The sequence below is a fragment of the Pituophis catenifer genome, unplaced genomic scaffold (assembly GCF_029215685.1).
Source record: "Pituophis catenifer annectens isolate HBS135680 unplaced genomic scaffold, rPitCat1.0.hap2 SCAF_6, whole genome shotgun sequence".
Lineage (NCBI taxonomy): Eukaryota > Metazoa > Chordata > Lepidosauria > Squamata > Colubridae > Pituophis > Pituophis catenifer.
In genome coordinates, this window is record NW_027256886.1 from 22,843,629 (window position 1) to 22,858,539 (window position 14,911).

The window sequence follows — 14,911 nt, forward strand, 5'->3', positions numbered from 1 at the left end:
AGGTCAGTTTATTAGCATTTTAATTAATGATGGAAAACATAAATGAGACTATGAATAATGCAGAATGTGATGCTGTTATGAGACAGAGTTTGTTTCTCCATTGAAATTCATTTCTAGTCTTATTCTTTAGAATGGTATTTTAGATTTAATTAGAAACAAGGAGAGAAAACAATGTAAGTGACTGCTGGTTGAAGTAGTATTTAAGCAGAACAAAAAGGGTTATAATTAATTTTCTCTATTTCAAGACTTAACATAAAAAAATGAACAATGCCAGTGTCTGCCAGATGGAGAAAATAGGCTTTAATTTACATAGTATCAGTTCAAATTAAGGTTGTCTTGAGCTCAATATCTATAGCCTTGCAAAAGTCACTTTCTGTCAACCTCCACTTCCTAGCTGTTAAACTGGAATTATAGTATCCAAATGCTATAAAGGTTATTTTGCACTGAAAGCTGCAAAGCACTCTATAAATAACAAATGCTATAGTTTATAATTTTGCCTCCTTTAAATAAATGGCAAATAATAGTAGTGAGTTGTTCTCACATTATTTAGTGAATATGCTTGGAAATTATATAGGAAATATTGGCCTGATGAACCTAGAAATGGAGAAGGGGCACCAATAATTTGAAGAAACCACTTTGTTAGCAATTCATATCAGGGTGTCTGTTTGGAGTGAAGCATGTTATTACCCGTGTCTTGAAAATATCCTATCTCAAGTTCACTTCAGGGGTGGGTTCTACTTACCTTTACTACTGGTTTGCAATGGGAGTGCGCACGCACTCTTCTGCACATGCGCAAATCATCAAATATGACATCAGTGCAGGTGGGGGGAGCCTCCCACCATTTTTACTACCGGTTCTCAAGAACCAGACAGAACCGGGAGCAATCCACCACTGGTTCACTTCCCCCAGGATTTAAATTGATAGACTGGCATATGGATTCAGCAGTGATCCAAAATATTTTTCCTCATGTTTGGAATTGTAGCATTCCTTTTTGTGTCGGAGGCATCATGTAAGGTGCTTCCAGTTTGAAAGAATTAGCCAATGACATCACTGTTGCCTGGGAGATACCTGTAAAGACTCCTTTCAAGGAGCTGGAAAAAATGATGGGAGCTCACTCCACCATGCAGGAGCACTCAAGTCTCGAACACAGACTTGCTAACCTCCAACCACAGCGTCCTAACCATGTGAGCCACCACACTCCAGCTGTAGCATTGAACCTGAGGGAGGAAAAAAAAAATACAGACTAAGGTTTGGTGTTAGTCTTGAGTATGAGCATTTAGAGAAGCATTTCTCTAGAAGGAAACATTTTCTTGAACAGAGAAGGATGGTCCAAGATAATTATTTCTTGCAGAATCAAGAAGAGCTTCCTTTCAGTATTATATGAAGAAATCTCGGTAACAGCCCTATCACTGAGCAACATATTTTGGGATTTACACAAATTATTAGTTGTTGTTGTAAGTTGCAAAATCGTGTCCGACCCATCGCGACCCCACGGACAACATTCCTCCAGGCCTTCCTGTCCCCTGGAGTCCATTTAAGCTCACACCAACTGCTTCAGTGACTCCATCCAGCCACTTCGTTCTGTGTCGTCCCCTTCTACTTTTGCCCTCTATCTTTCCCAGCATTAAGTTCTTCTCCAGTGAGTCCTTCCTTCTCATTTCAGTTTCATCTTCAGGATCTGGCCTTCTAAAGAGCAGTCAGGGTTGATCTCCTATAGGACCATTCCCTGAGGCTCTGACTCACGGCTCGGCTGAAGAGCTGGTGGCCACCTGGGATAGGGCGGCCGCTGACGGTTTGGACCGAGTCGTGCCTTTGCGGCCTCTGACCCATCACCAAGTTTACCTAGCTCCTTGGTTCTCCGAGGAGCTGAGGGAGATGAAGCGCCAGAAAAGACGCCTGGAGAGCGGTTGGAGGACCAGCCATTCCGAATCTAACTGAAAACTGGTGAGGTCTCATATTAAGACCTACCTAGTGACGATAAAAGCGGCAAAATGTAATTATTTTTCCGCTCTTATCACATCTGCAGATAATCGCCCAATCGCCCTGTTTAATGTGACCCGCTCCCTTCTCCATCTGGGAGGATCCCTTGCAGGGTCGGGCTGAGGATTTTGTGCAGTATCTGCATGATAAAATCACTCAGATTCGGGAAGGCTTGGTCTCTGACTGGGTGGATACAGGCAGGATGATGGAGACAGGTCTGGAGAATGTCATTTGGGAGGAGTTTGACCCTATCGCTCCCGAGGACGTGGACAGGATTCTGGGACAGCTGAACGTGACCACATGTTTATTGGATCCGTGTACCTCCTGGTTGGTGCTGGCCTCCCGGGAGGTTACCCGAGGCTGGCTCCAGGGGATTATTAACGTTTCTTTGAGTAAGGGCGTCTTGCCTTCCGCCTTGAAAGAGACGGTGGTCAGGCCTCTCCTCAAGAAGCCCTCTCTGCATCCGGCTGTTTTAGCTAACTACCGTCCAGTCTCCAATCTTCGCTTTGTGGCGAAGGTTGTTGAGAATGTGGTGGCGTGACAGCTTCCACAGTACCTGAATGAAGCTGTCTATCTAGATCCGCTCCAGCCCAGCTTCAGGCCTGGGTACAGCACGGAAACAGCATTGGTCGCATTGGTGGATGATCTCTGGAGGGCTCGGGATAGGGGTTGTTCCTCTATCCTAGTCCTGTTAGATCTCTCAGTGGCTTTTGATACCATCGACCATGGTATCACGCTGCGCCGGTTGGAGGTGTTGGGGGTGGGGGCACCGTTTTATGGTGGTTCTCCTCCTATCTCTCTGACTGGTCACAGTTGGTGTTGGCAGGGGGGCAGAGGTCGACCCCGAGGCGCCTTGTTTGTGGGGTGCTGCAGGGGTCAGTCTTCTCACCCCTCCTGTTCAACATTTATGTGAAGCCGCTGGGTGAGATCATCCGTGGTTTTGGGGTGGAGTTCCATCAGTACGCTGATGATACTCAGCTGTACATCTCCACCCCAGGCCATCCCAATGATGCCTTGAAGTGATGTCCCAGTGCCTAGAGGCCATGCGGGTCTGGATGGGGAGAAACAGGCTCCGACTCAACCCTTCCAAGACCGAGTGGTTGTGGCTTCCGGCATCCCGATATAGCCAGCTGGTGCCATCGCTGGCTATTGGGGGCAAGTTACTGGCCCCCACAGAGAGGGCTCGCAGCTTGGGCGTCCTCCTGGATGCAAGGCTATCTTTAGAAGACCATATGACAGCCATGGCCAGGGGGGCTTTTTATCAGGTTCGCCTGATTCGCCAGTTGCGTTCCTTTCTGGATCGGGACTCCTTACGCACAGTCACTCAGGCACTCGTCATTTCCCACCTGGATTACTGTAATGCTCTCTACATGGGGCTCCCCTTGAGGAGCACCCGGAGGCGCCAACTGGTGCAGAATGCGGCCGCGTGGGGGATTATGGGAGCGATGGGGCGCTCCCATGTGACACCCCTCCTGTGCGAGCTGCATTGGCTTCTGGTGGTCTTCTGGGTGCGCTTCAAGGTGTTGGTTACCACTTTTAAAGCGCTCCATGGCTTAGGGCCTGGGTACTTACAGGATCGCCTTCTGCCACCGATAGCCTCCCACTGGCCAGTACGCCCCCACAGAGAGGGACTCCTCAGGGTGCCATCGGCCAGACAATGTCAGCTGGCGACTCCCCAGAGGGAGGGCCTTCTCTGTGGCAGCACCTGCCCTCTGGAATGACCTGCCCCCGGAGATACGTAGGATACTAGATCTCTGTGCTTTTCGCCGTGCCCTTAAAACTTTTTTATTTCATCAAGATGGGCTGGCGTAATCCCCCCTTAAATATTTTTAGATATTTTTAACTGTAAATTGATTTTAGTTGGGGTGTTTTAAATTTATTGGGCCAAAAATTTGTTTAATTCTTTTAAAAATTTTAAATTTTGTATGTGATGTTTTTATTCTTGGCTGTTCACCGCCCTGACTCCAGCAGGAGAAGGACGGTATAAAAATTTAATGAAATCTAAATCTAAATCTAAATTAGTTACACTGTAATAATAATAAAAAAAACTAAGCCAAGTTAGAATACTGTCTACTTTGTATTGGATTTAAAGGAATGCCAACAACATCAAAATGTCTCAGGCTGGTCAGCAATGTCTGTAGCAGGTCAAAAAAATGATGACATGATGTAGTCCTGTCCTTTCCAATTTGCATCATTGCCTCTGACATAAGAAAGTAGGTCACAGGTATACATCATGATACACATTCCATCCCATCTCTCCTGCTCAATGCAGCTGACCCTGAAGGGTATTCCTTTTGAACCTATTTATAATTATTTAATTTTCTGTTTATCCAATTTTGTAAAGGCCAAACCCAAACAAAATTTTCATGGGTGCACCTGTCATCTGGGAAATTGCTTAACTAATAAGGTGCTGCCTATACCCATTTTAGCTTCCTAATGCAAACACTTGGATTATTGTAGGTGAAACAGTGTGGATTGACTGCTTGGTTAGTATGTAGACTCCATACTTTTAAATATCTCATTAGTATTTAATCTTGTTCTTGGGATAAAGATCAGAAGTTTAACATTGTTAAACTCAACGTTGTTTTGAGGAGCATTAGGAAGCAGTTTTTAAAAGATGAAAATTAATTTTGATGGCAGTTGAGTAAGTTACCATACTAAGGATGATGACCTGTTTTTGTGGAATGAATGAAATCAATGAATGAATGAATAAAATATATGGATGGATGGATAGATAGATGGAACTAGACAGTGTGGGCCATTTTGCCTGAAACTGCACATCAAAATTGACAAAACAAAGCTCTCCAGGGTCTTTGTAAGACTTTCTTTTTTTCTTTTTATCACAAACATCCTTTCTGGTAGGCTGGAGAAAACAATCTGAAAAGAAGGTTAATATATAAGCTTAAGCATTTTGGAACCTCCAAAGCCTTACTGATTTTTTTCTTTTGTTGCTCTGCTTGAGTCTCTCTTTCCTCTTGTATTCTTATTTTCCATTAAAAAAGACCAAAAACTAAGATTCTATTTGACTAGAATAATTTCTATACTCAGTTTGAACTGGGGAAAACTTTTCTTTAAACCTGCCTGGTCTTTTGTTTTTGTCTTTTTGTCTTTTTTTTTTTTGGAATAGAATAGAATAGAATTCTTTATTTTATTTTATTTTATTTTATTTTTAATTTGATTTATATGCCGCCCTTCTCCGGAGACTCAGGGCGGCTTACAATGCGTTAAGCAATTATTGGTCAAGTGTGATTGGACACACAAGGAATTTGTCTTTGATGTATAAAAGGACAAGATACATTCGTCAAGAATCATAAGGTACAACACTTAATGATAGTCATAGGGAAGAATAAGCAATCAAATCATACTAGGAAACAATATAAATCGTAAGGATACAAGCAACAAGTTACAGTTATACAGTCATAAATGGGAGGAGATGGGTGATAGGAACAATGAGAAGATTAATAGTAATAGTAGTGCAGATTTAGTGACAGCATTGAGGGAATTATTTGTTTAGCAGAGTGATGGCGTTTGGGAAAAAACTGTTCTTGTGTCTAGTTATTCTGGTACGCAGTGCTCTACAGTGTCGTTTTGAGGGTAGGAGTTGAAACAATTTATGTCCAGGATGTGAGAAGTCTGTAGATATTTTCACAGCCCTCTTTTTGAATCAGCAGGTCCTTGGGCAGTTTGAGCTTCCTGAGTTGGTGGAGAAAGAACATTCTTTGTTGTGCTTTGTCGTAGTTTTAAATTAGTTTTGTGCACCATCTGTGTGACATTGCTATGTTCATGATGAACCAGCTTATATTTCAATGTTAAGGGACTAGGAAATTTGGGGAAATAAATGTATGTCTATTGGTTTGGCATGTTTAATTAAAAATTATTTCTTCAAAGAGATTAGCTAATTCTTGCAGTTGAAGGGGAAATTCCATCATGTGACTCTTTGATGATGAAATGAATAGGACATGAATGGGAACAGAAGAGAAGTGAGCAATATTCAGATCTGAAGTGGTTTCCCTTTCCATATCTGCCAGCTATGCTGAAAGGAAATATGGTTTTCCTTGAGGTTGTATGAAGACCTTGTGGGTTCTGGAAAAGATGGATCTGATTAAAGGAGACGTTACCACATTGGTGATGGTGCACCTGTGTTGCACCACCCTTTCACCCACCACCTCGATGGCTGCTTAACTCAATTGTATTAATATTTCTGATCTTGAATGACTAGTAAGAGAGCCCAATAAAAGGGATATCTCCTTTAAGGAACTGCCAACAGCTACAGAGAGCATGCCGCTTTGGATCCAAAGCATTTCCATCTGCCTGCTTTTAGAATGGAACAACCAATGAACAGTATACCTCAGATCAATAGTCATAATGTATGCCACAATTCTGCTGTGATTTCTAAATCCTTGAAATGCTGTCAAATAAATTCCAATTCTAAAATAGCTAATGCTCTTGCCTTGTAAGATTCAGGTCTTAACAGACCATAGACAAGACAAGGAAAGCATTTCAGCATTGAATATGCTTTGGATGAATTTGGATGTGTATCTAAAAGTTTTGGCTTATTTACTGATGGAATGGAAGTGATTAGTGACTTATAATTATGCATCAAAATGTATGAAGCATTAAGGCAAGTGATCTCAACGGTAACCATTTGGGGAATGCTAGAATGACATTTGAAAGAAAGTATCTGAGTGATGATTCTTGAATAGTTTCTATTTTATGTTGTTACTCCTTCATGAATGGTCTAAATTTATGTGCTTAATATAAAACTTTTCCATATTTTGCTATTTTCTCTAATTTTACAGGCTTTACCAATTTTATGTGCAGTCCGGCCTGTGATGTGTTCAATCCACTGCACAGCGAGGTACATCAGGATATGGATCAACCTCTTTGCAACTATTTTATTGCTTCTTCCCACAACACATATCTAACTGGAGACCAGCTTCTGTCTCAGTCTAAAGTAGAGATGTATGCCCGAGTCTTACAAGATGGCTGCCGATGTCTTGAAGGTGTATTCTTTATTTCACTTGGTGGTCTATTGCTGTGGAGTTTCCACTATTCCACTGAATATGTAAAATTAGTTCCCTCCAGACAGGAATTCCATATATGTGCATACACATCCAATGACTCTGTTCTATGCCTGCTCTCAAAGCATACAAAATATTTAATGGAGAATACGATCAAATGCTAGTAATTTATGCTTCTGTATAAATAAATATTTGAAAATACAGCACAAAAATTAATACTTTGATACATACAGCTCTAAATAAAAGGTTGGTTAGCATTCTCACTTGTACTTCTGAGGTACTTTTCTTTCCAGCAAAACTGTTGCTGTTATTGTGCGATAATAATAGCTTGTCAGCTTTAATCATTTGCCAGCATGAGCTTTATAGATTATGAAAGATGAGACTTGATGCATGTAATAAGAGAATGTCCACTTGTTGAATAGCATTTTCAAATGCCAAATATATGCTTGGGGCATTAATCTCCTCTGAGACTGTTTACTTGGAAGGGAAAATATCAGCAAAATATTCATTTAACATATAATGTTCTTATCTTGATAGTTGATTGCTGGGATGGCCCAGATGGAGAACCAGTTGTGCATCATGGTTACACCCTTACTTCCAAAATACCTTTTAAAGATGTAATAGATGTAATAAACAAAAATGCCTTTACTAAGAATGAGTAAGTACAGTACATTCAGTATGTAAACAATACCTTCTGGTCTGTGAATTTTATGCAATATTGTAATCAATTAAAAGAGAGTTGTGCAAATCTCTTCTCATTACTGTGTTTGTAAATAATATATGGTAACGTGTTTAATTGATAACAGATTTTTTTCTTCAAAATTACAGCAAATTTTATTTCTCAATCATATTTCTTTTCATTTTAATAAGAGAAGTGTCCAATTTACTGAGTTGTACTTAGGAGATAGTTGCTAAGTGAGTTTTGCCCCATTGTATGACCTTTTGTGCCGCAGTTGTTAAGTGAACCACTGCAGTTGTTAAGTGAATCTGGCTTCCCCATTTTGCTCGTCAGAAGGTTGCAAAAGTGATCACACTTAGCGAGTTTTTCTATCAAATTGGAATCTGCTTTAGTGAAATCCATTATTCCTTGTCCTGCAGTATGGAAGGTAAAGAGAAGAAATCTTGATCTTCTGTATGACATTCTTTTAGAAATTTGACAAATCTATAGTTCCCTGGATCTTTCATCTCTCCTTTTTTGAAGATGGGGAAGATTTGTCTCCCTCAAGTCATCTAGCACTACCACTACTCCAGGATTTTTCAGAACTATTATATAAAAGTTTTGCTAGTCCTTTATTAAAATTTCTTCAGTATTAGAAGATGTAACTCATCAGCCTCCTGAAATTTAAATTAATTCTAAATAAATATACATTATTGGACTACATGTTGGTCATTATCTACTAGTATTGCTTGTCCTTTATCTTTCTCCTCATAATTATTTGTTGCAACACACATCTTCTTGTTGAAGAAGACTAAGCCAAAAGAGAAGCTGAATAATTCTTCCTTTTCTTTCTTATCTATTAGTATCTTTCTACCCTCAGTGAACAACTGGTAGATTGATTGCTTTCTTTGGGAACTCCCTACTCATAGAAGTTAAAAAATAGTGTTGCCCTGCAGTGGTTTTAATATTTTCAAAATGATTTCCCTCTCATTTTTAGGTTTCCAATTATATTGTCTATTGAAAATCACTGTAATGTTCAACAGCAAAAGAAAATTGCCCAGTACCTCAAGGAGATTTTTGGTGACAAGCTAGATTTGACCTCTGTGAACACTGGGGATCTCAAACAACTTCCAAGTCCTCAGAATTTGAAAGGCAAAATTCTAGTCAAGGTAAACAATGACAAAGAGTAGCCTGCTGGAAAACTGTAATTTCAATCTTATATCTAGCCTTGTTTTTCTTTTCAAATTCTGTCTACAGATAAAACGTCTCCTCCAGAATCATGTTGAGTGTGTGTGTGCATGTGTGAGTAACTATAATAACTAAATAACTGAATGTTAAAATGGAAGGGATCCTGGGGTTCTTCTGTTAACCTGAAAACCCAAATAGTGTCTGTAAAGTGTCAAGGACCATTCTCAAAAGTGAGCAATACCATGGTCTATTTTGGGAGGGTTTTAAGGAGCAAATCTTAAGCATATCCAAGTCTCCAGATATTCATTTAGGAGACTCTTAAATCTCCAATCCTGAAAATGCAAAAGAAAGAAAAGAATTGACATTTTTAACCTATTCCTTATCAGGAAATCTTTGAAGGGGGGTGGGGTGGGCACAAGAATGATACTGAAGGGCTGTGTATGGCCTAAGGTTGTACGTTTTACATCCATGATCGAGTTCAATATCCTTTCTCTGTTATACATAGGAAACAGATATCCATATTCTGCTGAATATCGCTATTGAAGGAGATACCATCATCACCCAATGTAATATATCTCCCTGTTGAATAAGTTATATGACAAAAAAATTCCCAAAGTTTAGTTAAAAAAAATTCTGCTTCCTTACAATTTCCTTTTCTGCTCTTCAAAACATTACACAATAGATCTTTCTTTCCTGTAGGTGAAACAGAAGACGTAAGTAGATAGAAGACTTTCACATATTTGAAGCTGGCTGTTAATACTTAATTACTTCATTGTTAATATTTCATGGTTCTCTCATCTCCAGATTAATACTTTTTTTTAGGTAAAGTTGAATTGCCAATGCATCAGATCCCCAACATGAATGTTTTTGACAACATTTAATCAAAGTGTTTATTCAAAATAAGAGAATTTCTGTATTATTTAATACAGCATTTGGGATGCATAGATTGTACTGGTTATTATTTATACTTGAATATATTTAATTTATATACAGTATGAAATCATACTGATGATGGTCAATGCACATACCCACTATTCCAAGCCACCTGTAGCTTCCTTGTTTGGCTCTTAGATTAACCAGTTATCAACATCCTTGTAGTAGCCTTCTCCAACCCTGCAGATGTGGATGCTTCAGCTTTCAGAATTCTCAACAATGGACAATGTCCTTTTGGAATTTCGGGCAAAAAACGCCATTCCTATTTTAGGATACCCACCAGAGAAAACTCTGGTGGAAAACAGAACCACCAAACTGTCACTCTTTATCTTTTGTGGAAGAGAGTTTTATATTTCTTCTGAATTCTGTCTTGTGGGAATGCGCTATCTATATCTGATGACTTTCGAACACTACAATCTTTCCACGAGCTGCTGCCCTTTGATACTTCTAAAGAAGAGGCTTTAGTGGGGTGAAATGGAACACTATAGACTCAGTGAACCCCAAGCCAGATCTGTGCTTCCTGAATGTGTCTTTCGTTTGACTAGGTGCATTTCTATTTCATGTGATTCTGCTCAGTACAAGTGCTATTGCCGTGCTGATAAAAAGATGACATAAAATAAATAAATAAGGGGGACAGTATCTTCTGTAGAACAGTACGTTTTTATTGGAATTTGGAACTAATCAAAATTGGATGAGTCAGATCAGCACACCTTGTAACAAGCAGGTTTAATTTCCTGAAGATCAATCTCAGTCATACTTTTTATTAACAAAATGCTTTGCCAAATCTCAGTTAATCAGCTCCTGTAAGTAACACACTGCTGCCCTAAATAACACTAATAAGTTTGCAAGCTACATGTACAAACCGCTTTTTAAAATAGCCATAACTGCTTCTCTGATGGAAAAGGACACTTAAATCCATCATTGTTCAGTTATGAAGACAAAAGCTTGATACACGAAAAATGAAATAGTTTAGAGTTCTGGCACATAATTTTCAGTTAGCCATTTATTTGTCTCAAATAGCCTATAATACAAATGAGATTATGCATATGGAGATACATAGTGTAATTTATTGCTTTTCTCTCACTGTTTTGATTTATATGATTGATTGATTTCTAGCATGTTTGTGTAATATAATCCTTGTTAGAATATCTAATTAAGTTTCTTGGGGTAGCATATAAAAAGAACAATAAAAATGCAGCACAATATTAAAAAAATGTAGCTGAGATCATAGTTGGATGCGGTTATGTAGGCCACCAAATTGAACTCCCTGCTCAGTATAGGAATCAATAATAAAGTATTTCCAATGAGCATAGTTTAAACTCACACCATACAGATATGGCTTAAAACCTTTAGCATCCCCCAATGTCAGAAGTCTTTCACAGTGACTAGTTTTGGGTGTCAGTCTGAGGAGTCATTTAAAAATCTGGGAAAATAATAAAATTTTACCTTGCCATTGAAAAGATTATACACTATATTAGGTATGCATTTCTATGGTAGGAGCCATTCTACAGATGTGCCATTAGTGAAAATGCAACTCTTTGTATGCACATGACAAATGTTTCTCTAAAGAGGGGTACAGAAAGTGATTTAACAAATTTAACAGATTTAACAGAATAACAGAGTTGGAAGGGACCTTGATGATCTTCTAGTCCAACTCCCTGTCCAAGCAGGAAACCCTATACCATTTCAGACAATACCATTTCTTAAAAGCCTTCAGTGTTGGAGCACCCACAATGTCTGGAGGCAATTTTTTCCACTGATTAATTGTTCTGATTTTTCAGAGTAATCTGAAGATCCAGATAAGTATATATAGGAGCCTTTGAAGCCATGTCAAAATAGTAACAGTTTGAGACTGGCCCAGGAATGGATTGAAGTTGTTCATAACATTTAGCCATTTAATTTCATTTAGCAGCTTTGGTGCCCTATTACACAGGTGTCAAACTCGATTGAGTCACATGACGTCACGTGACGTATCATGGTGTTTTTTGCCTTTGCGGAGCCAGGGTGGGCGTGGCCTGCGCGTGATGCATCCTGCCTGCTGGCTGCCAGTTTGACACCCCTGCTCTATTAGATGTAGAGTTTTCGGGTGATTGATTACTGTATATAATTTTTCTGCCTTGTGTTTAAAACTGTTTCAATTGGTGGCAGTATCTCACCTACCTTTATCAGTTACATGCTTGTAAGTTACTTTATCAGCCTTGGCAGTTAAGTAGGGCTTTAGATATGAAATTTCTGTTAATTCAATTGTTGCAGAGAAGTTGAACCAAGCCAGCAGAAGGCATTGACACAAAACTGCATGATTGGATTCATGCAGTCATTAGGAATTGAACTTAAGGGAACCTTTGCCTCTTATACCTGACCTGGGTGGAAGCAGTTTATCTACATTCAGGCAAAAGTTTTGGAAAAGCTGTTTATTACTCACGCTGAGATGTTACTCACCCTGTCACTTCGCGAGCAGTAAGCCAAATAGAGGCTGATTAAAGAACACATTTCTAACAGACTATTATCCTGCTCATTCATGCTGTTGAAAGGGAATCATTTTCATCCAGTTTTTCATTCAGACAAGTATGCCCCTCCAGTTTCTAATCCTGATAAATGTATTTCCAAGATCGTATGTTTAGGAAGTTCTGCATTAAAAATTTTGAATGAAGGGTAGCCAAAGATTATATCTGTGAGTCTTGGCTTCTGAAAGGCTACTACAGCATGTGACTGAAGTACCGTTCGGAGCCATTTTGATGGAAGTGCAGAAGGTACTTTTAGCTAATAATGATTTCTTAGGTCACCTTTAAATCCCATAGTAAAATGTGCTGCAAATCACCAGTCTGTTACAGGGAGCTGCATGGTCTGTGCACCTCCTTAATGGTCCTCTTTTTTCTTGCCTATATGGGCTGTCAGAGGCCACCACTTGTCTTTGTCTCTTCGGTATTAACCTTAACCTTCTCATAGCACAGAACAAAAAAGCCCAACAAAGATTAGTAGGAAATAGCCACCCATCCTTTTCTCAAAAGACAAGCTGTTACAAAGGGCTGTTCAGGGAGGATCAGGTTGTGGCGGTGGAAAAGGATTTTCTGAAGAGCTAAGCTCTCCATGAATTTACTTCTTAAAGGCTTTCTTACTCTTGTCGGCTGTTAAATCCTGGCATCCTTTTCAATAGCTGTGTCGACTGTGCAAAAGAAATATGGGGAGTCTAGAACTATAAATCAAGGCTATATTGTAGTTTTATCATTATGCCTGTCATGGGTTCTTTTCAACTACATCCAGCTTGGTGGCTCATATCACAAAACAGCCAATAAAAAAACAGGTTCCTAAACAACACCCACAAGGCTCATGTACTCACACTATTAATTACTACTCATTCTTCTCCACTCTTCCCCACTGCTACTGTTACTCTAGCTACTGCTACTCCAACTACTGTAAACTCAACTGCTTTGACTTTAAACCCTTACCATACCCTACCACCATTATCTGTTCGGTTCCCTCTGTCTATACTCTGGTTTTAACCAAAGGGACCATCTCAGACTGCCTAAACACATTAACTCTTTCCTTTTTTCTATTAAGTGAGGACCTGTCTGTTCAGTATATCTAATACACTTCAGAAATCTCCAGTACGTGTGATTTGATGTACCCTCATCAGTCCCTCATCATGGGGTTTCCAGACTTTTATTGAATTACTGAGTTCTAAAATGAAGCACAACCATTTGATGGAAACTTAATGTTAAACCACTTCTTGTTTCCTTAGCCAACAAGTATTTAGAAACTATGATTGAGCAGAGACCCTGTCAAGAGGTGCTCATGAAGAGAGACCTATTTATTACAGATACAGTGCAGATGTAGGAATAGTCTTGAGTTACATCATTTTTAAAGTTGTTTCATTCACAGAGCACTTTGGTGCCCTGGAAATTTCCTTGTATTGAGTTAGTTCCCAGCCCAAGATTGATTATGGCTTTTGAGGGCTTTAGACAGTTTTTTTTTTTAATTTGATTTATATGCCGCCCTTCTCCGGAGACTCAGGGCGGCTTACAATGTGCTAAGCAATAGCCTTCATCCTTTTGTATATTTATACAAAGTCAGCTTATTGCCCCCACAACTGGGTCCTCAATTTACCTACCTTAGAAAGGATGGAAGGCTGAGTCAACCTTGAGCCTGGCGAGATTCGAACCTGCAGTAATTGCAGGCAGCTGATCTTAATAACAGGGTGCTTTAGACCACTGTACTACCAAGGCTCCTTGGTAGACAGTTATGTTTTTTTTCCCTTTTTTATGGGATTGATTTATCACAGTTGGGTAGAACTCTAGGCTGTTGACTGTATCCAAATTAGCAAATGCTACTAAATTAGTAAAACAAAGTATGTAAAGTATGATAATACAGCTAGAAGTGTATAAAGTTATGTGCCTGAGCAATGAGAGAAATATACTTTTTCAAATGTGTCAGCTTGTTCTGTAATGAAAAACAAGACTGTGGCCACTAATTAGAAAGTTTTTAAAAATAGGATTAGATAATTTAATGGAAGATAAAAGGTTATTTGTCATTAATGGCTATATATTGAATTCCGACTATGAAAACTAGTTAGAGGATGACATGTTATATTCATCTTTTGCTAATGAATTTCCCAGGAGGCATCTGACTCAAATACACATCCCTGGATCTGATCTATTTTTGGTCCGATAAAACAAGCCTATTGTTATACTATGCTGTTAAGCATGCAAGTATGTGATATCCGATGCTCAGTTAGAGGTCCTAGAAACAGCTGTTCTATATGCCATGGAGAATATGCTTTAGATGGGAAGAGATTCTGAAAAAGTGATTGAAAAACTAGCATGGAGAAAAGGTGGTATCTTCAGTCACTTAAAGTTATGCTCTGGGACAAAAATCTTTTTGAATCTACAGGATTATCCATTATTAAGTAGAGGATTACTTTGAATATATATATACTGAAGGGTCTGGTTTTTTTTTATTTAGATAGAATAGATAGATAGATAGAATTCTTTATTGTCCAAGTGTGATTGGACACTTAACAGACACTTAACAGATAACAGAGAATAGGAGAACATTGAAAAATTCATTATTTAAAAGCTACTGGAATAAAACTGGACATTAGTACCTGCTCTATCGTAATTTTCTAAGTAATAAT

The 14,911-nt window shown here is 39.1% G+C and overlaps 1 protein-coding gene across 1 annotated transcript in view; it reads left to right on the forward strand.

Moving 5' to 3' along the window:
• PLCH1 (phospholipase C eta 1) overlaps nucleotides 1–14,911 on the forward strand; it is a 130,504-nt gene that overhangs the window by 80,798 nt on the left and 34,795 nt on the right. Inside the window, exons 8-10 of the mRNA XM_070945186.1 lie at nucleotides 6,780–6,983; nucleotides 7,539–7,659; nucleotides 8,657–8,828. Of these exons, the coding sequence (XP_070801287.1) occupies nucleotides 6,780–6,983; nucleotides 7,539–7,659; nucleotides 8,657–8,828 (497 nt within the window). The remainder of the gene's footprint in view (nucleotides 1–6,779; nucleotides 6,984–7,538; nucleotides 7,660–8,656; nucleotides 8,829–14,911) is intronic.